Below are 24,788 nucleotides of genomic sequence, written 5' to 3' on the forward strand. Positions count from 1 at the left end.
GCTTCAATGTTCAGTGTCCTCATCCTTATCCCTGTGCTTCAATGTTCAGTGTCCTCATCCTTATCCCTGTGCTTCAATGTTCAGTGTCCTCATCCCTATCCGCAAGCTTTAAATGTTCAGTGTCCTCATCCTTATCCCTGTGCTTCAATGTTCAGTGTCCTCATCCCTATCCCCATGCTTCAATGTTCAGTGTCCTCATCCCTATCCGCAAGCTTCAATGTTCAGTGTCCTCATCCTTATCCCTGTGCTTCAATGTTCAGTGTCCTCATCCCTATCCGCAAGCTTTAAATGTTCAGTGTCCTCATCCTTATCCCTGTGCTTCAATGTTCAGTGTCCTCATCCTTATCCCTGAGCTTCAATGTTCAGTGTCCTCATCCCTATCCCCCTGCTTCAATGTTCAGTGTCCTCATCCCTATCCGCGAGCTTCAATGTTCAGTGTCCTCATCCTTATCCCCCTGCTTCAATGTTCAGGGTCCTCATCCTTATCCCCGAGCTTCAATGTTCAGTGTCCTCATCCCTATCCCCCTGCTTCAATGTTCAGTGTCCTCATCCCTATCCGCGAGCTTCAATGTTCAGTGTCCTCATCCCTATCCGCGAGCTTCAATGTTCAGTGTCCTCATCCTTATCCCCCTGCTTCAATGTTCAGGGTCCTCATCCTTATCCCCGAGCTTCAATGTTCAGTGTCCTCATCCCTATCCCCCTGCTTCAATGTTCAGTGTCCTCATCCCTATCCGCGAGCTTCAATGTTCAGTGTCCTCATCCTTATCCCCCTGCTTCGATGAGGACACTGAACATCGAAGCATGGGGATAAGGATGAGGACACTGAACATTGAAGCTTGCGGATAGGGATGAGGACACTGAACATTGAAGCTTGCGGATAGGGATGAGGACACTGAACATTGAAGCACAGGGATAAGGATGGACACTGAACATTGAAGCTCGGGGATAGGGATGAGGACACTGAACATTGAAGCAGGGGGATAGGGATGAGGACACTGAACATTGAAGCTCGGGGATAAGGATGAGGACACTGAACATTGAAGCATGGGGATAGGGATGAGGACACTGAACATTGAAGCATGTAGCTCAGGATAGGCACTACAAGTCCCAGCAATGCAAAACCTACTAGGTAACAAGGGAAGTATTAGTGTTGTAACGAACGGCCCAGTGTTTGTGTTGTGTGTAACTTCACTTCCGTAACATTATGTGATGGTTTCGCTGAACTGTATTGCCGAAACTATGTTGGAACGCACGGCGCAAGTGTTTGGAACGCATCGCGCATGCGCAGTACGCAACAACGTGGCCCGTGTTTGTGTTGTGTGTAACATCACTTCCGTAACATTATGTGATGGTTTCGCTGAACTGTATTGCCGAAACTATGTTGGAACGCACGGCGCGAGCGTTTGGAACGCATCGCGCATGCGCAGTACGCAACAACGTCACTTCCGCACCATCCTGTGATAGGCAGCAAACTGTGACACTACACCGGCGTATAGGTTTAGGAGATATTTCTTGGACCTACAGGTAAGCCTTAATCTAGGTCAAACTTTAAAGGAGCTACAGGTATATCTGGCAAGTACTGGCTGTCTGGTCCATGTGACAACAATCTCCCGTATTCTTCATAAGTCTGGGCTATGGGGTAGAGTGGCAAGACGGAAGCCTTTTCTTACCAAGAATAACAGCCAAGCCTTTCCTAAATTTTGTAAGAACACATCTGAAGTCTCCCAAAAGCATGTGGGAAAATGCGTTATGGTCTGATGAAACTAGAGGTGCACTGAATGAAAAATTTTGGTGCCGAAAATGAGTTTTTAAAAAATATTTATATTTTCATATAGAATTGCATTATATTCGACTTTAAAGCGGAGGTCCACCCTAAAGTGGACCTTCCGCTCATCGGAACCCTCCCCCCCTCCGGCGCCACAATTGGCAACTTTCAGGGGGGAGGGGGGTGCAGATACCTGTACAGTACAGGTATTCTGCACCCACTTCCGGGATAGCTCTCTGCGGAAAGGGGCGTAGATTACGCCCCTTTCTGCAAGTGCCCGCCCCTTTCCGCAAGTGCCCCGCTGCCTGCTGGGAAACGCACAGATCCCAGAGGCAGCGGGGACCGTCCTTATTGCGCAGCGCGACTCGCGCATGCGCAGTAGGGAACCGGGAAATGAAGCCGAAAGGCTCCATTTCCTGATTCCCATACCCAAGATGGCGGCGGCAGCACCCGACAGACGATCTAGAGATCGGCTTCGGGTGCCGACATCGCGGGCGCCCTGGACAGGTAAGTGTCACTATTTTAAAAGTCAGCAGCTCCAGTATTTGTAGCTGCTGGCTTTTAAAAAAAATAAATAAATAAATAAAAAAAAAAACGCGGAGTCCCGGCGGACTCCCGCTTTAATTAATATCATTAATTTAAATTAATATGAATTGGTGGCCATTATTGGCACCTTTAGCGCAAGAACAGCTCATCCCTTTATATTCTGTGTATGTCTGCATACTGGTCTGTTGCACTTCCGTTGTGGCGTTAAAAATTCAGCTTGGTGCATTTTTGGTCAGTGAAAAAAATAAATAAACACCACCACCACCACACAAAAAAATAAAACAAACGCCTCCCAGTTAAAATGCATTCAAAATGCAGCAAGAACGCATCATTAACAAATCCGTGTTATGTTTTTGATGCAGTTTTTGAGTCACATAACTTATGAAAAACACACATTAAGCACATTACTGGTAAAATGGGCCCAAAATAACCGTAAAGTCGCAGCAAATTTGCTACAAAAATGCAGTGCGTTTTCAGTGCCGGTAGCTCTTCTCTTGTCGGCATTCTGTCCATAACACCATTTTCGGCCAAGATTTTGGTGCATCTCTACATGAAACCAAGGTTGAACTTTTTGGCCATAATTCCAAAAGATATGTTTGGTGCAAAAACAACACTGCACATCACCAAAAGAACACCATACCCACTGTGAAGCATGGTGGTGGCAGCATCATGCTTTGGGGCTATTTTTTTTCAACTGAAACAGGGGCCTTAGTCAAGGTGGAGGGCCCTCATATTGTAAAGCGCTGCGCAAACTGTTGGCGCTATATAAATCCTGAACAATAATAATAATAATAATAATAATAATAATAATAATGATGAACAGTTCAAAATAGCAGACAAAATTGGCACAAAACCTTCAGGTTTCTGCTAGAAAGCTGAACATGAAGAGGAATTTCATCTTTTAGCATGGCAACAACCCAACGCATACATCCAAATCAACAAAAGGAATGGCTTCACCAGAAGAAGATTAAAGTTTTGGAATGGCCCAGCCAGAGCCCAGACCTGAATCCCATTGAAAATCTGTGGGGTGATCGGAAGAGGGCTGTGCACAGGAGATGTCCTTGCAAACTGACAGATCTGGAGTGTTTTTGCAAAGAAGAGTGAGCAAATATTGCCAAGTCAACATGTGCCATGCTGATAGCCTCATATCCAAAAAGTGCTGTAATAAAATCAAAAGATGCTTCAACAAAGTATTAGTTTAAGGGTGTGCACACTTATGCAACCATATTTTTTTATTTTTACTTACCTCCACCGAAAAGATTTCAGTTTGTTTTCGAGTTGTACAGTTTATAGGTCACATTAAAAAGGTGGAAAAATTTCTGAAATGATCAGTAATTTTTTTACATCATGGAAACCTGAGATTTTAACAGGGGTGTGTAGACTTTTTATAGCCGCTGTATAGAGAGACCCGTCAGCCCCGTGTGTCCTTCCAGCACAATGGTTCATCTGCAATCACCGCAGACGTATCTGCAGCCAGACCTTTCCCACCAGTGGAAACATCTGACAGATGGACATTTGTGAGTCTGAGGGTTGGGGGCCCTCATGGAGAAAGGTGAATAGAATAGATTTCACAGTCTCAGGCCTTTTTTTCCCCCACGCGGGGGTGCGGGGGGGCGCAAGGATCACCAACTTATAATGAAATCTGGAGAATTAACTGACTGCTTCAACTAACGAGCAGCCAGCTTTATTAGTAAAATGATATAAACACCCACCACTGCAGGGACAGCAGTTGAACGAGCTACATGCCGCGTTTTAATAAATAACCATAACAACTAATGACCCGCGTTCCAAAGGGCAACGTTATTAATTGTACAAGGGTGGATGGATGAGGTCATTCTCTTAATAATGTAATACGACCGGTTAGCAATGATCAAGTGCAGAAAACCAAGGTTACATGGAGGCGGAAAGGGGTGTAGAGAGTCAGAGGTGAGAGGAGGAATGGAAGGGACACACAGAACGAGGGGAACATCGAACGCAGAGAAGAGACGTACATAACACAACAAGAGTTGAACTAAAGGCCAAGCGATTTTCATTTTAGATAAAAAGTTTTATTTCTGTCATTTGTGGGGAGATTCTCTCTCACTTCCTGTCCCACAGCCACAAAAGGAAGTGACAGGAAATCCCTCCAAAGTGAAGAAAATTCCTGATTGTCAAAATCTTTCTCCACACAGGACAAATCTTCCCAAGCCCTGGGTCACAGAAGTAGAAAATGCCTCAGAGTCGATGGGAGTAAAAAACAAAAATAACATAGTGCCTGTAGTCAGGAGGAGGAAATAGTTGGGGGGGGGGGGGGGGAATAGTGGCCCATCATTGGTACCATGGGGGGGGGGGGCACGGAATAGTGGCCCATCATTGGTACCAGGGGGGGGGGGCACGGAATAGTGGCCCATCATTGGTACCATGGGGGGGGGCACGGAATAGTGGCCCATCATTGGTACCATGGGGGGGGGGGCACGGAATAGTGGCCCATCATTGGTACCATGGGGGGGGGGGCACGGAATAGTGGCCCATCATTGGTACCATGGGGGGGGGGGCACGGAATAGTGGCCCATCATTGGTACCATGGGGGGGGGGGCACGGAATAGTGGCCCATCATTGGTACCATGGGGGGGGCACGGAATAGTGGCCCATCATTGGTACCATGGGGGGGGCACGGAATAGTGGCCCATCATTGGTACCATGGGGGGGGCACGGAATAGTGGCCCATCATTGGTACCATGGGGGGGGCACGGAATAGTGGCCCATCATTGGTACCATGGGGGGGGCACGGAATAGTGGCCCATCACTGGTACCATGGGGGGGGCACGGAATAGTGGCCCATCACTGGTACCATGGGGGGGGCACGGAATAGTGGCCCATCATTGGTACCATGGGGGGGGCACGGAATAGTGGCCCATCATTGGTACCATGGGGGGGGCACGGAATAGTGGCCCATCATTGGTACCATGGGGGGGGCACGGAATAGTGGCCCATCATTGGCACCATGGGGGGGCCCGGAATAGTGGCCCATCATTGGCACCATGGGGGGGCCCGGAATAGTGGCCCATCATTGGGACCATGGGGGGGCCCGGAATAGTGGCCCATCATTGGGACCATGGGGGGGCCCGGAATAGTGGCCCATCATTGGGACCATGGGGGGGCCCGGAATAGTGGCCCATCATTGGGACCATGGGAGGGGCCCGGAATAGTGGCCCATCATTGGGACCATGGGAGGGGCCCGGAATAGTGGCCCATCATTGGGACCATGGGGGGGGCCCGGAATAGTGGCCCATCATTGGGACCATGGGGGGGGGGCCCGGAATAGTGGCCCATCATTGGGACCATGGGGGGGGCCCGGAATAGTGGCCCATCATTGGGACCATGGGGGGGGCCCGGAATAGTGGCCCATCATTGGGACCATGGGGGGGGCCCGGAATAGTGGCCCATCATTGGGACCATGGGGGGGGCCCGGAATAGTGGCCCATCATTGGGACCATGGGGGGGGCCCGGAATAGTGGCCCATCATTGGCACCATGGGGGGGCCCGGAATAGTGGCCCGGAATAGTGGCCCATCATTGGCACCATGGGGGGGGGGGCCCGGAATAGTGGCCCATCATTGGGACCATGGGGGGGCCCGGAATAGTGGCCCATCATTGGGACCATGGGGGGGCCCGGAATAGTGGCCCATCATTGGGACCATGGGGGGGCCCGGAATAGTGGCCCATCATTGGGACCATGGGGGGGCCCGGAATAGTGGCCCATCATTGGGACCATGGGGGGGCCCGGAATAGTGGCCCATCATTGGGACCATGGGGGGGCCCGGAATAGTGGCCCATCATTGGGACCATGGGGGGGCCCGGAATAGTGGCCCATCATTGGGACCATGGGGGGGCCCGGAATAGTGGCCCATCATTGGGACCATGGGGGGGCCCGGAATAGTGGCCCATCATTGGGACCATGGGGGGGCCCGGAATAGTGGCCCATCATTGGGACCATGGGGGGGCCCGGAATAGTGGCCCATCATTGGGACCATGGGGGGGCCCGGAATAGTGGCCCATCATTGGTACCATGGGGGGGCCCGGAATAGTGGCCCATCATTGGTACCATGGGGGGGGGCCCGGAATAGTGGCCCATCATTGGTACCATGGGGGGGGGCTGGAATAGTGGCCCATCATTGGTACCATGGGGGGGGCCGGAATAGTGGCCCATCATTGGGACCATGGGGGGGGCCGGAATAGTGGCCCATCATTGGGACCATGGGGGGGGGCCGGAATAGTGGCCCATCATTGGGACCATGGGGGGGCCCGGAATAGTGGCCCATCATTGGTACTGTGGGGGGGGCCCCGGAATAGTGGCCCATCATTGGTACCGTGGGGGGGGCGGAATAGTGGCCCATCCTTGGTATATGTGGGGGGGGGGGCGGAATAGTGGGCAATCCTTGGCATCAGTGCGCGGGTGGGGGGGGGGGGGGGGAAGAGTGGCCCATCATTTTATATGAGGGGGGGAGAAGTGGCCCATCATTGGTATTATTGGGGAAGGGGAATAGTGTCCCATCATTGGTATTGGTTGGGGGGTATAATGCGCCATCATTGGTATTAGTGGGGGGGGAAATGGAGCCCCATCGTGGGTATTAGTGGGGGGGGGGGGAATATATATATATATATATATATATATGCGCAATCCTTCTCCACGCTATCCAAAACTAAAAAAAAAAATGTAACCTTCAATTAGATTCCTGAATGGAAAAGGAAATTAAATTAGTATTAAAGCAGAGTTACACCCAAAAGTACCCGTGTTTGACAGTTACCTTGTCCCCACATCAGAGGTCCGGCCCCCTCCTCCTCTTTCCCCCTGCGGCCAGACCAGTAAAGGAGCACAGCGCACATGCGCAGTAGGGACCAGGCTTCACAGCTGTGTTCCCTTACAGGGGATGGTGGCGGCAGCACCCGACAGACAATATGAACATCGGCTGGGTGCCGACTTCGCTGGACACCAGGACAAGTAAATGTCCTATTATTAAAAGTCAGCAGATACAAAATGTGTAGCTGTTGACTTAATTTTTGTAGGGGTGAGCGGAACACCGCTTTAAATCCTCTACAGTCCATAATTCCTTTATTATATTTACAAGCTCCATCCATTGGGTGCAACAATGGATCAGTGTATCTTCTAGTCAGGGAGCATGCACAACACTCCTCAATACCACTGATGAGACTACACGTCCCACGATCACCTGCACACATCGCTCACATGCAATGCTGTAACAGAGGGCTGTTTAGGTGGGTGGATCTCAGCTTCCCTTCATCTCCAACCTCTCTGTGCTGACTGGTCATGTCAGAGCTGCTGTACACCGCTGTGTAGTCCCAGGATAGGCAAGTGTGCTGCTGTGGCTCCACAGAGTCAGTGAGTGGTAGGAGCCACTGCACAAGTAACAGCATGCAAAAATAAAAAGGGTTCGGTCCAGGAAGAAAGACCATCCTTAACCTCTTTGCTCCTGGCCCTTTAAGGGGTTTCAGATGTCAGGACTTTATGATCATGTGGCTGTCACATCGGTCACATGATTGGAAAGCTTTCCGTCGGCAACTGTGCACAGCTCTATGTACAATCTGGTGCGCAAATATGAGGCCGTCCGGCCTTATTGCCCAACTGCCGAGAGAACATATTTGTGTCGGTGTGAAGGGGGTTAAAATTAATCACAAACCAGAAAATGTAAGGGTGGGCCATCTGTTTACTTTTTGAATAAAATGCGTTTCATAACACAGAGGGCCCATCGACACCATTTGCGTTGGACATCATCAATGGTACATACTGACAGAAGAAGAGCATAGCAACTGAGAGATGAGCTTGTTAGTCTGCTGGTCCTCTGTTTTCTGTCCAGTCAAAGGGTGGCGAGGAGACCTGAGGTTAAAGTGAAACTACAACATCCAATAATATGACAGGACCATGCTGTGTGACAAAGCTGTGTAAATCTTAGGACTGGATTGACACACACAAACCTTTTGGTTGGTTAAAAAAAAAAAAAAAAAAAAGTTCACGTATTTGTATTGTATCTGTGTGTTTAGCCTGGAGCTCCACTTTTGTTTTTAGGTTTTTCTTTTTGAAAAAAAAAATGTATTGTTTTAGGCCCCTTTCACAGATGCGGATGGTATGTCCGTATTTCATCCATCCGTTTGCGGATGAAATACGGACATACATTCATCCCTATGGGATAGCGGGTGTCTGCGGATGAGGATCCGCAGACACCCGATTTCGTCCGCCTCCGCAACAGTCCGATTCTGCAGACGGAGGAAAATCCTATTTTTCTATCAGTCTACAGAGCGGATCGGATGAACACGGGCAGACGGTCCGTGCTCGTCCGATTCCCATAGAGGAGAGCGGAGATCTGACAGGGCGGTCCCCGCACAGTGTGCGGAGACCGCCCTGTCCGCAGCCGGCTCAGCGGGGACAACGGAGCGATCCCCGCTGAGCGAGCGGATCTTCACGGGGTGGATCATTACTGATCCGCCCCGTGTGAAAGAGGCCTTATAGTAAGTATACAAAACAGTAATCAGAGTTAAAGTGTTACTAAACCCACAACAGTAAAATCAGTCTGTATAAGCAGTAAAGCATGCTCGTTACACTCATTGTGGAACCTAAGGGGTTAATCCTCCGCATTGTGTAAAGAGGCTGTTTGATCCTGTCTTCTCTGATCCTTCCCCTTCTTCCACTATCCCCAATCTCCTGAGAGGACAGAGGCTTGGGGGACACTCTGGACATGGTCAGTTCGGTGTGTATTGCTAGAAAGTATTTTTTTTTTTTGGGAGAGTGCATGTGATCAACACAGGGCCAATCAGCACTGTCCAAACAGAGGGTCAGGGGTCCTAAATCCTCATTGGACAATCAGAGCAGAATGAAAACTCCTCCGTAAAGCTTTAACCAGACACAGATAGAAGTCACAAGACTGCTTTATACTGCTGATGGGAAAAGGTATTTGGCAGTTTATATTTACTAAAACTATTGCATTTTCATGTTCTGTGTACTGTGGGAGACCAGATATAGTGAATGCAGGGTCCTGGGTTTAGTAACAATTTCAGTTATTAAAGCAAAGCTGTATGGACAGATCTGTTGAACCTGCCATCTTGGACATCCTTCCACATTTTAGAAATGTTAGTTGTGCCTTAACAGTCGGGTTCTTCCTGAAAAGTAGCATCGTATATCTTGGTACATGAGGATACCTAGGTAGTCCTGTACCTACAGCATCATAGCTGTGTATCCGCAGCATGAGATCTAAGGCACTGCTGTCTCTCACGGATATCTGCAGTATAAACACTGAGGGATTCACGAATCAGGACTGTGTGTTGATGGGGGAATCAAGCAAATTTTTTTTCCTGCAACCCGTTGTGTATAGCCAGCCTTACCGCCATCTAGAGGCCAAAACGTGGTATTTTCCCTTTTAAAATCATTGGAAAAAGAATTTCACCAGCACAGAAAATAGTCCAATAACGTTCTCTTTTGCCCCATTAAAAGTTACTTGCAACATAGAAGCAAGCAGGCTACATTTGCGCAGGCAACCATCACTGATGCAAATGACAGCAGCAGGAATCTGGAGACTCCTGCAGCTGTTTCAGCCACCTGTGAGTATCTAAAACTACAGAATATAAAAGTTGTACAGTGGCTAGTTAAAGGGTAGATGCACGGGGGCATTTCCTATGATTGTATTTTATACTGTGTTAATGTCCCAATATCCTATACAGGAGCACAAAGGTTTTATTTACGCTGGTGTGGGGGGGGGGGGGGGGGGGGTCAGTAAAAACAGGCTGTTGATCTGTATTTTTACTGCTCCCAACAGCACACCTTCAAAATTTCCATGACAGCCGGAGAGGTGTTTTCATATATGTTTCACAGAACAGCATTTTTCTAAATAGGCAATTTTAAAAGTCAGCACCGCCTCTAAAACTTGGTCAAATAAGTCAGTGGGACCACACTGCAACTGCATGCCGAATGTGGCTATAGTGGCAGCATGGTTGTTCAATAGAAAATCTCCATTAAGATAGGGAAAAAAAAAAACCCTCTGGAGGATTAAAAAAAACAGATGCACAGGAGGCAGCAGTAGCCCCCTGAATGCCTGTAAAGCAGCTACCAACCGCAGTCTGAAAAGTGATCCACTGAGGATCATCTTTCAGAAAGCATTTAAGTTTGCCGCCTGTGTGAAGGATTCCATGGACCTGATTTTATATTGATACTCGAAAGAAACTGATATTTTTACTAATGACACCTTAAAAGGCCAGGGGTAAAGAAAAGAGTATCTGTTGTGTAACGCAGCCTTCTCAACCTTTTTACAAATGTAAATGTCACTTATCAATGGGAAACCTGAGCCCAGGACGCTGCACTCAACTGCCAACATCAGAGATCTCCACATCATATTAGAAGTCGCCCCTCCATCTCATCACAGATCCCCCATCACATCAGAAGTCCCCCCCCCAATCTCATCACTGATCCCCCCCCCCCAAAATCTCATCACATCAGAGATCCCCAGGATCTGTCAATGAAGAGACTACAAGTCTCATCTGCCACCGTAGCAGAGGAAATCGATGGCGAATACTTGGCCTGGACAGACATTCCTCAGGAGCCTGTGTACTGCACCCACCACTCACTGATGGCTGTTCCAATGCCTTGCAGACCCAAATTCAGAGAATAATAATAATTGCACATTTTTTTAATCTATATAGATTAATTATATATTTTTCAAAAGGTGAATTTAGCCTTTCCCATGAAAACCCAGCCATATGTTTTCTAAAATAACACCACTGATTGTTCTTAATGATTCAATGGAAAACTTTATGGGCCATCTCTGATGAATGTGCCATTCAGTATATATGTCACAGTCCTTCCATGTACCACAGGTGGAAGCTGCCCTATACTTTTCATTTAGACATCAGCATAGAGATTATGTACATCTGTCATTGGCATATGATAATTATAACAATTATTCCCATTATGAGTCACTTTCTATGCAATCACTCTTGAACTACTTTACACCACTACAACTACCTACTAACACTTTCCAGGAAGCCTATGGAGTACCTGTCATCACAGAGCAATATCACTGCTCCATTCCTAGAAGCAGCACTGGCTCCTATTCTGCTCCATAAAGAAGCAGCATCCCTCATCCTCCACCTTCAGCGCTGGATGGAGCCATGGCTGGTGACAGGGAACAGTCATCCTCAACAGGTTCCCTTTAACTGCCAACTTCCTCTGAGTCATGATAATGAACATTTCCAAGACCTGGGCAGACTATATATAGGTGATCCCAATATGCCGTCATACCACATTACTAGAGCGGGCATACGTACACCCGTGCCACCCTTTCTGCATGATCTCAGTGTATCATATTAGTAGATGAGCTCATTAATGGAATCCTACAACACAGGCTGACCAGGCTCAAAGTTTCACTTCATAGGTGGCATTGGACAGGTAAGAAAGACACCCCCTATGGAAGTCATGGTCCCCCCCTCCTGATCCATGGAAGAGGTCTACGAACATCTCCAGGTGATCAGATCACATCAACGCTCTGTGGAAGAGCTGATCAAAACTGGAGCAGTTGTGCATACAACAATCAGCCAGAACTTTATGAGCACCCCCTAACATTGAGGCTGCCCCCCTTTTACTGCCAAAACAGTCCTGCCCCATCTAAACATGGACTTTACTAAACCTCTGAAGGTATGATGTGATAACTGGCACCAAACTGTCAGCAACAGATCCTTTAGGGCACAGCACATGCAACCCAATGCGTTTTTGTTTTGCATCAAAAACGCATGAAAAGTAGGTTATATGGTTTCCAATGGCATAGTTCATACCAGTGCAGTCAGTTCCAGAAAAAAAAAAAAAAAAAAAGTAGAACGTGCTGCATTTTTCCTGTTCTGGAACACAGTAAAATGCATCAAAAACGCACTGGACCCTAGTATATAGTGGGGGGTGTAAACACCTAGAATGCATTCCTAAACGCGTCAAAATCACACCGGAAAGCAAACAGATCTGGAGTGCGTTTTTGTGGTGTGAACTGGCTCTTAAAGCAGAACTCCAGGCATGCGTTCTTTCCCATGCAGTGGGGCTGTGCCTGCATTGCACAGGGACGAACAGAAAGAATATACTCACCTGATCCTTTGATTCCTGGAGAACCGCGCTCCCCCCCTCCACTTCCAGTGATGGACTGGTCCTGCCTTCCTCACATCCAGAGCCTGTCTATGGGCATCATGGAACATCAGGAAAAGTCACCGTACAAAGCCTTTGAGTGTATGCGCGGGGGGGGCAGAAGCGAAGGAGACTGGTCTTGTTGCGCTTTGAGGATTGGCAGATTAGGCAAGTAGATCTCTACTCTCCTCACCCTGACCCATTACTGACAAAAATGAGCAGTAACCCATGCAGCGCGGGCACAGCCCCACTGCATGGAGAGACATTTTTTTTTCCGTAGAATACTTCTTTAAGTTGTGATGTGGGGCCTCCACGGAGTGGACTTGTTTTTCCAGCACATCCCACAGATGTTCAATTGGATTGAGATCTGGAGAATTTGGAGGATAAGTCAACCTCTCAAATTCATTGTTGTGTTCCTCAAATCATTTTTGGTGGCAGGGTGCATTATCTGGTTGAAAGAGGCCACTGCCATCAGTAAACACCACTTCCATGAAAGTGCGGGTACTAAGTTAGGAACAAGGTTTACGTAGGTGGTACATGTCATATAACATCAACATGAATGGCAGGATCCAAGGTTTCCCAGCAGCACATTGCCTCCACCGGCTTGCATCCTGGTGCCATAACTTCCCCAGGTAAGTGACACACACCCACCCACACACCCCCGCCATCCACGTGATATAAAAGAAAACGTGACTCATCAGACCACACCGCCTTCTCCCACTGCGCTGTGGTCCGGTTATGACGATCACGTGTAGGGGCTGTTGGATAGGGATAAAAGGTCAGCATGGGCACCCTGCCCGATAGACACAACAAACTGAGATGCCCATTTCTTATGCTTGCAGCGCCCCAACTTCAGGGACAACATGCTTACTTGCCCACATATCTCACTGACTTTCAGATGCCATGGTAACCAGATCATTAATGTTAACCTGGTCAGTGGTGATAAAGTTATGGCTGACCATTGTTGTAACCAATCAGCTTCGATCCCCATCTTGTTCAGTTAAGCTTTGAAAATGACAGTTAGAAGCTGACTGGTTGCTATGCACATCTACTGTGTTCTGATAACCCCCTCTGTGTACACAATGAGAGCCACCATGACAGCACCCCCTCCATGTGTCCACACACTCATATCACAGGGTGGAGGGGGCTGGGAGCCAGGGATGAGCAGGCCAGGCAGGTCTCTGGACTGATCGGACATGCTGTGACTTGTAGTCCCCCCCCAGCCCGCACTCACCGATCACCTCCTGCAGCTCATAGTCATCCCTGTTGATGGACCATGGCAGGGAGCTGAGGTCCGGCTCTGTCATGTCTCTCGCCTCCGCAGAGGGGTGTTAGATGACAGTCGGGCTGAGCAGCGGCGGCGGCTCTGTCTGTCAGTCTGGATCTTGCTTAGCCGAGGCCGATAATCCCAATATAAACGAGGCTCGGAGAGCGGAGATAGAGAGGCACCGGTGAGGGCAGTTCCCGGAGGCTGCTCTGTCTTGTCCCCTTCCCCCGGTGTCTCACTCTCACTTCTTCCCCAGCACTCACATTGCCAAACTTTGCCTTTCCCCTGCCCGGCCTGCCGTGCCCAGGGCCGCGTGACGTCACCGCGCCACGACGTCCTGCCCGAGCCGCCATCTTGAGTGTGGCAAAGCTGGGCAGGAGACGTAGCGCTTTGTGTGAGGCTCCATTCATACGGGGCCTCTGGGTTTGGAGGATGTAAATGCAGAAGAAATTATCCACAAAGTGTAAAAAATAAAAACTTTATCCTCCTCACATTAGGTTCTGTGCTGTTTAACATGCACACCATTTGCAGTGGGACTGCATGGGGCAGCTTGTGTTTGTGGTGATATGTGCTGAAATAAAGTACTACTTTTTCTTTTCAGCACAGCGACACAGTCCACAGCCTTGCACTACACTGTAGTCAATAGAACTTGATAAAATGTTACATTTAAATAAAGTTTGTTTAAAAAATAAACCGTACGATGAGTCACAATCAGCACTGCCATCAACCTAAAGCAGCACCTGGTGTGACTGTACCCCTAGGCCTCAGGCCTCATGCACCCAGATGTTTAGGCCTTGTTCACACAGTGTTTGATCCGTGACTCATGCAAGGCCGTGTTTTACTAGAACTGAGGTGCTGCATGTCTCTTCATACAGGCAGTTCCATTTTTTACTTTTATATTGTAGCAGCTGCACAGACATGGCCGATCTGTGGGTCCTTGAATTCACTCTGGGTGCGTTCGGGGCCATGCACCCACATAGGTGTTTTGTTGGGAGCAGCGGCTGTGTCCATGCAGCTGCTGCATCCCAATTGACATGAATAGCACTGTGGCACGGGGAGATACGCAACACCCCAGTGTCAGTAAAGCATGGTCCTGCATGGGGCACGGATCAAAATGTTGCATGGAGCAGACCTCCATACGGGGCCCCTGGGTTTGGAGGATTTAAATGCAGAAGTAATTATCCACAAAGTGTAAAAAAAAACCAATAAACTTTATCCTCCTCACACGATGATCTCTCCTGTTTAACATGGGCACCACTTGCCGTAGGAATGTGCAGGGCAGCTTTGTATTTGTGGTGGTATGTGCTGAACATTTCTGAAATAAATAACCACGTGCACGAGCTGCGGTGCCCCTCCAAGCCGAGAGCACACCCGGACGCCTTGAATCCTCCCTCAGTTACTGTGCCTCGGACCAGCCGGTTCCGAGACTCGGGAACAGACCGATCCTCACCCCCAGACCATGCGGGTCTATTGGGGCTAACCAACAGGAACATGTGGTGGAGTGACGAACGCTCCCTTGACCGTGACCATTCGCGGGGCTACCTCGGTCCAGAATCAGGAACAGACCGCTAGGGCCTCACGAACGAACCCAGAACACGTGACTTCATCATCTTAAGTACCCTTCCCCAGACTCCTCAGCGGGGCCCGGCGCACCCACTGATTGGCTCCAAGGAAACTGATACCCAAAATGTCCAACCAGGCCTGGTTCTGGCCTGTCATGTGCACCTCACTGTACACATGACCAGGCAGAACTCTAACACAGCCCAGCCAAACTGATGTCAAAGTTAACCTACACAATTAACCCTCAGAACCCCATTACTGTCCTGAGGCAAAAACTAAATTTACACATGACAAACACTTTGTCCAAAGTGTCATCGCTACAAGTTTATAGACAGATAACATCTCCAACTGTAATGCTAGCCATACACTAGCTGAAAAAGCGTCCAAAAATCTGTCACTCGTTCGTTTTTCATCCAGTTAAAAGGCCCAAATAGAAAATCGTTTTTAACTTTTCAGAGCTGAAAAATTGAAGAAACAGGTTGGAAAATTCTACCAAACAAATGATAAATTGAAAGCTTAATTTGTTTTTTAACACAGATTTTGTGCTGCAAGGTGGTTGGCGGATTTCCCCAGAGGTCTGCACAGAGCTTGACGTAGAATATCAGGCATCCCCAGCCAGCACTTTTCTTTGGTCTTGCGTAGAGAGCCTTATACCATTGATCATACACTGGTCAGAAGTGTAGTAGCCCCCCCAATTCCATACTACTATGACCACACTGCAATATTTGGTGCACTTTGTCATACATACAACAATCAGCTAACGCCATTGTGCTCTGCCTGTGGTTAATGTGGCCCTATTTGCCTTATGGCGGTGGGCCAATTATGAGTCAAGGGAGGGGCAGACTAAAGTTCATGGCTACAGGACCTAGTCACTATTTTCATAAAAGAGGACCTGCTTTTCAGAGCTCTTGGCTTGACAGATAAGCAGAATCTATATGTAGGTAACTGGAGGTACCCATAGTGGTATGAGTACCAGTTTATGGAATTGGAACTAAAGTTCCGTGGTCACAGGCAGGCTTTTAATTGCAGAAGAGACACACAATGGGGCTGATTTACAAACAGTTTGCGCCATGAGTTGCAGCACACGTCAATGCGCAACGGCCGTTTTCGTATTCACAAAACATTTGCGCCTGTGACACAGCGCAATTCCCCATTTACTATTATCATGCCGGCGCATGTGAGGCGGCGATCGGTGCGCCGATATAGACATGGCGCACGCATTATTCAACGCAGAATTAAAAGAAGTTGGAAGTGACAATATTATGGGGGTGATGTGTGTGATGTGAGGAAGTATAGTTATAACTGTCCAAGTAACAAATATGCCCAAAATAGAATGGAAAAGTAACTTTCTGTGAACAAGCCTGCTGCGCCTGCAAATACACTTGGAACTTCACGAGGTCAATTTATGCACTGCGCATGCGCAAGCGGCATTTGCGCACGTTCAAGTGCTTTGGTTCACTACGCCGGCAAAATCTTAGCAAATGTCAAGCCACTTAGATGCATTTGCATAAGTTGAACAGGCGCACCTCTCAACTTTACTTTTTTTTTTAAGCTGGTTCACTTTTATGGGTTTTTTTTTAAGGCTATTTGCACACAGGTCATGTTAGCATTAAGAAAAAAAATTAAGAAAAAAAATGGTGTGAGGGTCCCCCTCAAAATCCATACCAGACCCTTATCCGAGCACGCAACCTGGCAGGTCACAGGAAAAGAGGGGGGACGAGAAAGTGCCCCCCCTCCTGAACCATACCAGGCCACATGCCCTCAACATTGGGAGGGTGCTTTGGGGTACCCCCCAAAGCACCTTCTCCCCTTGTTGACGAGGACAAGGGCCTCATCCCCACAACCCTGGCCGGTGGTTCTGGCGGTCTGCGGGCAGGGGGCTTATCGGAATCTGGAAGCCCTCTTTAACAAGGGGACCCCCATATCCCAGCCTCCCCCCGTGTGAAATAGTAATGGGGTACAAAATTACCCCTACCATTTCACAAAAAAAGTGGCAAAAGTGTTAAAAATGACAAGAGACAGATTTTGACAATTCCTTTATTAAAGTCCTCTTCTTTTCATCTTCTTCGGGTCTTCGGTTTCTTCCTCCATCTTCTTCTTCCTTCATCTTCTTCTTCCTCTGATCCTCTGCTTCTTGCTCCGGTGTGTTCTCATCCAGCACCTTCCTCCACGGCGTCTCTTCTTCCTCGCTTCGTTCTTGGACTGCTCCGTGCAATGGGATGCTCCCGTTGTGTGACGCTTCTCTGCTTCTGACACTTATATAACGGAACTGTGCGTCTGAGGGGGCGGGAACACCCGGTGACCCAGCCCCATCTTACGCACGATTCCGTTATATAAGTGCGCCAGTTCACACATGTCTCTTCCGCAATTAAACACACTTACCTGCTTGCTCACAGACTTCTCCGGCATGTAAAGTGAGCTGCGCATGCACCGTTCAGCTTACATCACCGTCACAGTCCTTGTGTGCTAGGATGACTGATTACTGTGCATCGGAAGGAGTGACATCATCCCACGATCGCATTGCCACCTTTTCTTCAAGCCAAATCTGAACACTTTAGCAACACACAGCAAAAAAATTTTTAAGGGGGAATGCTGTGAAATCTGGTGTAAAGGGGAACTCTGATGTAAGGGGGTATTTGCTCACCAAAGTCCGCAGGAGACAGGGGAGCATACATGGGGCCTGGGCAGCAGAAATAAGAGTAACATAGACAGGGGATGCAGCAGAGGTGGCATATACAGGGACTTATCCATTTTCTCCCATGTCCGCTGAATGTCGGCGGGACAGAGAGGAGGAGAATCAGTCTTTCAGCGGCTTCAGGAGAAAAATAGAGATCAGTTCCAGTACATGCCCCCCCCCCCCCCTCCTGTCCAGGTGTAAAGCAAGATGTGACAGGGAGGACTCATGGGCTTCCCGGAGCATTTGCTGGATTGCTATTGAGTCCCCTGAAGCTATGCCAGTGGTGTCTGGGTTTCAGGCGGTCTAAAAGCCGAAACACATAATTCAAAACCTGGACTGTCCAGTTGAATCCCAGGCCGGTGACAACCCTATCCAATGACAGCTAATGAAGAGAGCCGAAGATTGTCATCCCGCAGAAGATGCTGGTGAGGGACCAGGACCATTGAAGGAAAATTAAGTTTAGCTCTGCTTCTTATTAGACATAATATAATGTGAAGGTATCAGTTGTAAATACAGTAAACCCCTGTATTGTCACTGCCTTCCTTGATCACAGGCAAAGCAATAAAAGTAAATTATTCAACCCACTTCACAGGTCCCCAGGACTAGCAGTCGGTCAAGTTCTGAAGGAATTGAGGCCCCACTGACCCATGTAGGTTGCAATTCATTATTCATTAGAATTGCAATTAATTTTCAATAGAAATGGCAACTTACCTTGTCTAGTGCACCCCCCTAAGGAGCCGCAGTTGAACTTGGATCCCCCACTCCCACACAGCCAGGCACACCAAATTTTCACAGGCACTCCAGAGACAGGGAACATTCTGTGACTTTTGTTTTTGTTATTTATTAGGGGTTAATAACTTGAATAGGGATGGGAGGTTATGGAATGCTCACTTGACTTCAGCAATCTTCAGGGACTTCTTCCTATATACAGCCTATATACAGTCTCTTTACATCCCTCCTGCACACACTTGCTTGCAGACCCCAGCTGAATCCCTGTTAGCAGATCTGACAAGCTCTCAGTCAAATTTTATGCAATGGCCCCTTACAGGCAGGAACTCAAAGCCCCATGTTGTGTAGCAGTGATTTACAGTACAGTGATTAGCTTGTACTTCTTCTCCTGTGGCTACTGATCCCAGCACCACCTCTTCAGGCACTGCCAATCCACCTGGCTGCAGCTGCCCCTTTCACTAACCCTCCAGGCTAACTTCTCTGGCACAGTCCTCCAGACTGACTCTTCACCAGCCCACATGGCTGACTCTCAGGAGATCTCCCAGGGAAGGGATGAAGACTTGGCACACAGCTGTCTTCAGGGAAAACTGGCTTACATATGGCAGTCTCCCCCCTTGTAATTCCCCAGTAATACTGACCTAATCTCGCTGTCCTTTCTCTTGCTCCCGTGCCTCCAGGAAGGGCTTCCTCCGTGTGTTGTGGCGGGATCCTTCCAGCACCGAACCCCGGCCCGAGGTCACCCCTCCAGACTAGGGGGTACCCCTGAGGGCCACTGACAGCACTCCATCTCCATCTTCCTTGCTGACATGACTCATGGCTGTTTATGAGGTAAGCTCTACCCTTTGCCAGCCCACTACTGGGATTGGCCAAGGCCTCATAAATATTCCAGGCAGCTCCTCCTCACCCCCTGCCCACCAGCTCTAGAACATTTTCCAATGTCCCAGAAACAGGGGGAGGCACCAGAGGAGCTGTTAGGATGAGTCATCCAGCCCTGACTCACTGAACCCTGACCCAGATTCAACAGCTCAGGCTTAGTACCGGGGCTAAACTACATTTTCCTACTCTAAAACTACTTCTAGCACATACTAGAGGGTGCTAAACTTGTTTGCTAATTCTTCTTTCTTGCCTTTTTTAGACGAGCTGGCCAAAAAAATCCTGCTTTGGGTTTCCTATTCTCAGGTGGCTTCATCACCTTGCAGGGTCCTATGAAGCCACTGTTTGCTGTGAACGCCTGCATTAGAGACTCTGACACTGACATTAGGGTATTGCCTGCACCAACATACAGAGGAGGGGATTGGTGAGTGCATGTTCTTTGTCCCGGAGTTCAGGGAAGCAATGCAAAGCAAGCTGGAGGCCGGTGGTTGCAAACAGACCAACTGACCTAAAGAGACGTAATTATAATAAAACAATGAGGCTTCAGTATTATGTAGCCTACACTAAAGCAACACAAACCTGAGTAACAATAATATTGTACAGTGAGAACAATAGCATGCTCGCTCTTATCTTTACAGGTTACAGTTGCCACCAGAACAGGAAGTAAAAGGAAATCTTCCAATCAGAACACACATTCTAGTGACAACTCTTATGCCCCATACACATGGTCGGAATTTCCGACGGAAAAAGTCAGATCGGATTATGTTGTTGGAAAATCCGATCGTGTGTGGGCTCTATTGGACTTTTTCCGTCTAAATTTCCAACGGAAAAAGTTTGAGAGCAGGATCGTTTTCCAATCGTGTGTAGAGAGTTTCGACGCACACGCCATGCATGCTCAGAAAAAATTTGGAGACGAAAGCTATTGGCTACTGGCCTCTACGTAGTCCCGTCGTATGATGTTTACGTCACCTCATTCCGAACGATCAGATTTTCCGACAACTTTGTCCGACTGTGTGTATGCAATACAATTTTCAGCCAAAATCAGTCGGACGTTTTCCAATCGTGTGTAGAGAATTCCGACACACAAAGTGCCACGCATGCTCAGAAAAAATTTGGAGACTAAAGCTATTGGCTACTGGCCTCTACGTAGTCCCGTTGTACGATGTTTACGTCACTTCATTCCGAACGATCGGATTTTACAACAACTTTGTCTGACCGTGTGTACGCAACACAAGTTTCGGCCAAAATCCGACCGTGTGTATGGGACATTAGAGTGGGGTATCTCATTTAAAGAGCTAAACACTTAGCCCTTTTGCACACGGTCGGACTTTCCGATCACAAAATTCGTCTGATTTTTTCCGACGGATTTTGTCCGAAACTGGTGTTGCATACACACGGTTCGGACAAAGTTGTCAGAAAATACGATCGTTCAGAACGTGATGACGTTCGTTCGTTACGATGGGACTACGTTTAGGCTAGTAGCCAATAGCTTTGGTCTCGTAATTTGAGCTGAGCATGTGTGGAACTTTGTTCAATCTGAATTCTCTACAAATGATCGGACAAAGTCCGATCAGATCATGTTGTCGGAAAATTTTATATCCAGCTCTCAAACTTTGTTGGTCGGACATTCCGACAGAAAAAGTCCGATAGAGCCCACACACGGTCGGATTATCAGACAACACGGGCCGATCGGACATTTTACGTCGGAAAGTCTGACCGTGTGTATGGGGGCTTACACCCTGCCGTGTCTCCAAGACAAGACATGAGGTGAAATCTCCCCAACGGTGTTTTAACCATTACATACTCTATTTCCAACTAAAAATAAAGGTTTTGGTAGCTGCAAGCACTGTGGAGAAATTCAACCTCAAAGTTTATAGCACTAAAATCATTCAAATAATTTTCTCAGCAGCTGAGCTCACTTCTGCTCTGTGCTTAAATTAGAGATTGGAAGATTGCTGGCTAACTGCAGGGAGGGGGAGCTGAGCTGAGAATTTTTTTTAGTGTATTTGCTGTTGATGAATTGCCCCACAATGCCTGCAGCTACAGAGGTCAGTCACATTTTTTTTAGCTCATTTACTGCTTGATAAAAAATTGTACTAAGGTAGCACAGTGGTGTAGTGGTTAGCAGTTTAGCAGTTAGCCAGTTTAGCCAAGCAGCAAAAGGGTCTCTAGGTTAAAATCCCAACCACGACACTCTACCTGCCTGGACCCTGTGCGGGTTTCCTCCCACACTCCAAAGCCATACTGGTAGGTTAATTGGATTCTGTCTAAATTAGCCCTAGTATGTATGAATGTGAATTAGGGACCTTAGAGTGTAAGCTCCTTGAGGGCAGGGACAGATGTGAATGTACAATATATATGTAAAGTGCTGTGTAAATTGATGGCGCTATATAAGTACTTGAAATAAATAAAAAGATCACTTGAAAAGCCATACCCGGCCACAGATTCACTTTAAGTGCACAGGAAGATGCCAGTGGAGTAGAGACAGCAGGTGCCATTGTGCAGCATCTAAAACTCACCATACACAATACAATCTGATCTACCATTAACTATGCGGTGCAGTGGTCTGCCAGATTTGAATGGGTTGTTTAGGTTTGTCCATAGTTTTGATAAGTCTCAAAAAGATTGTACAATAAGATTGTATAGTGTATGGCCAGCTTTAGACTGAAAATGGAATACAATCCTACTAAAAACTGAACCCATCATCTCATGCCTGTGGTAAACTACAACATGCTAGGAGGTGGATAGGCTGATATGTACTGTATATTTAGCCTGGTTAACCCATTCTTTTTGGAACGTGCCGGTCCTCATGGAAATCTCCTTTGGACATTGTTATCCATTGTGTATTGTTTTCCTGATGCTTATGCTACCTTATTCTTATTTTTTTTTTGGAATGTTATACTTTATTATTTTCTGTCTATGATATACAATTTCAATACAAAGTTAAAAAAAAAAACATACAATAGGCTAAGTTCACACAGGCATTGCATTTTATTTCTGCTTTGAGGTGCACTAACTGACTGCGTTTCAAATGCTTTTCATAGACATTCAAGTCACGTCAAGCAACGCTTTTCAAACGCTGTCAGCGATATTTTTTTCTTTTTTGCACATTCTGGGCACTTTTAATGCTTTCCACCCACATCGTAAATGCATTGATGGAGTGCTACAATAGTAGCCAGTGGCGTGGCTGCAACGCTTCAATCCCTGCCAAACTCTGCAGGAAGTGTTATTTTTGTCTCACATCAATACAACTCAAACAAATGCATGTGTACAGTTTTTTTTTTTTTTTTATTAATGAAGAGTGCTGCTAGGCAGTTGGGGAGCAGTAAATTTGTGGCCAAACTTCCTGTATTTGTTACCTGCCTGAACTAAACCAATACTGCTTTAGCATGATCTTTTAGATAAGAGAAAACAATGTTACTTTTGGTTTAGCTCACACCAACAAATACATACCCTCAACAAACATATAAATATAAAAATATGCAAATGTGACAACAGGAGTTATAAAACCATACCTACACCCAACCATGTAAACTGTCAAACAGAAAAAAAAAAACGGAGTTTAGAAGTTTTCAATTAAATTCACAATAAGGCTACTTTCTCACTAGGGGCGTGGCAGGCGCTTGCGGTAAAGCGGAGCTATAGTTAGCAGCGCTTTACTGTCATTTTAGCAGCGCTATGCGGCCGCTAGAGGGGCTGTTTTAACCCCTGCTAGCAGACGAAACAGGGTTAAAACCACCCGCAAAGTGCCGCTACAGTGGAGCTTTGCAGGCGGGTTTGCAGCACTGCCCCATTGTTTTCAATGGGAAGGGGCGCCTTAGGAGCGGTAAATACACCGCTCCTACAGTGCTCCAAAGATGCGGCTTGCAGGACTTTTTTGACCATCCTGCAAGTGCACCGCTCCAATGTGAAAGCACTCGGGCTTTCACACTGGAGAGACAGCAGCGGCTGTTTCAGGGCGCTTTGCAGGCACTATTTTTAGTGCTGTAGTGCCTGAGTTTCAGATTTCAGTGTCCATTCACATTTATGCATTACGGTATCTTGTGTGTTTTACACTACATTACCACAATATATGGTAATGCGTGAATTACAAAATTGTCTATTGATAAAACATTCGTTGGATGAATGTCATAAACATTGGTCCAGGCTGCATGAATTTTCCCTGTATTTTTTCTTATACTATGACTTACATAGTTACATAGTAAGTCAGGTTGAAAAAAACAAGTCTATCAAGTTCAACCAAAAAAAAAAAATCATACAATCTCATATACACAATCCTATACCCACAGTTGATACAAAGATGGGACCTTGTTTTTTCCCACAGACACAGGGACCCTTTCTACCTCTAATGGCCACTGTCTGGCCCTCCTAAAGTCTGAAACTGGCCCTTTGTTTAGAAAGCTTGGAGACCCCTGCTCTAGATGTAAAGAGTGCCCCCTTGTCCTCTGTGATGACCTTAAAGTGAATAACTCTATATGGACCACTTATGTATTTGTACATATTGATCATACCCCCCCCCCCCCCTTAATCTCCTCTTCCCAAGAGAGAATAAATTCAGTTCCTCTTATCTTTCCTTGTAGTTGAGCTCCTACATGCCTCCTATCAGTTTGGTTGCCCTTCTCTGCACTTTCTCCAGTTCCCCGATATCCTTTTTGAGAACTGGTGCCCAAAACTGAACTGCATATTCCAGATGAGGTCTTACTAATGATTGCTATGATTGTCTTCATCTAGTGGCTAAAATGCAGGAAGTTTTTCTGAAATAACTCAATCAGAAAATAAATCAAGTTTTCACCACTGGATGGAGCTGACAATCATAGGAAGCCATAGTATTAGAGAAATATGGGAACATTTGTGCATCCTGGACGAATGCTTGAGACATTCATCCAACAAATGTTTTATAAACAGACCCCAGTGTGTTGCAGTGCCATTCATTTTGAGTGGCACCCCAACAAACTGTTACAGAGGTTGTTTTGGTGCACTGCATTAAAAAAATAGGCCTTTGTAATTTTTAACAAGGAAAGGTATGCTGCCAACTCATTTAATGTAATGGGGTTTCCATAACACAGCACATGTTAGCGTGCATTAATGCACTTTGCATTAATGCAATGCATATTATTATCTGAGCCCTGAAGCAAAACCTAATGCTAGTATGACACAGACAGATATTCCTTTGAAAAACATTATATATAATTGGAGTTTAAATTAATCTCTGGCTTACTTAATTT

At 47.2% G+C, this 24,788-nt stretch overlaps 1 protein-coding gene across 1 annotated transcript in view; it reads right to left on the reverse strand.

Moving 5' to 3' along the window:
* OXSR1 (oxidative stress responsive kinase 1) overlaps window positions 1-14,037 on the reverse strand; it is a 186,653-nt gene extending 172,616 nt beyond the window's left edge. The window contains exon 1 of the mRNA XM_077491223.1: window positions 13,692-14,037. Within this exon, the coding sequence (XP_077347349.1) occupies window positions 13,692-13,764 (73 nt within the window). The 5' untranslated portion in view covers window positions 13,765-14,037. The remainder of the gene's footprint in view (window positions 1-13,691) is intronic.
* Between the last annotated feature and the right edge of the window lie 10,751 nt (window positions 14,038-24,788).

This window comes from Lithobates pipiens, unplaced genomic scaffold (genome assembly GCF_037356315.1).
Source record: "Lithobates pipiens isolate NorthernLeopardFrog02 unplaced genomic scaffold, aLitPip1_a1.2 Scaffold_19, whole genome shotgun sequence".
Classification (NCBI taxonomy): domain Eukaryota; kingdom Metazoa; phylum Chordata; class Amphibia; order Anura; family Ranidae; genus Lithobates; species Lithobates pipiens.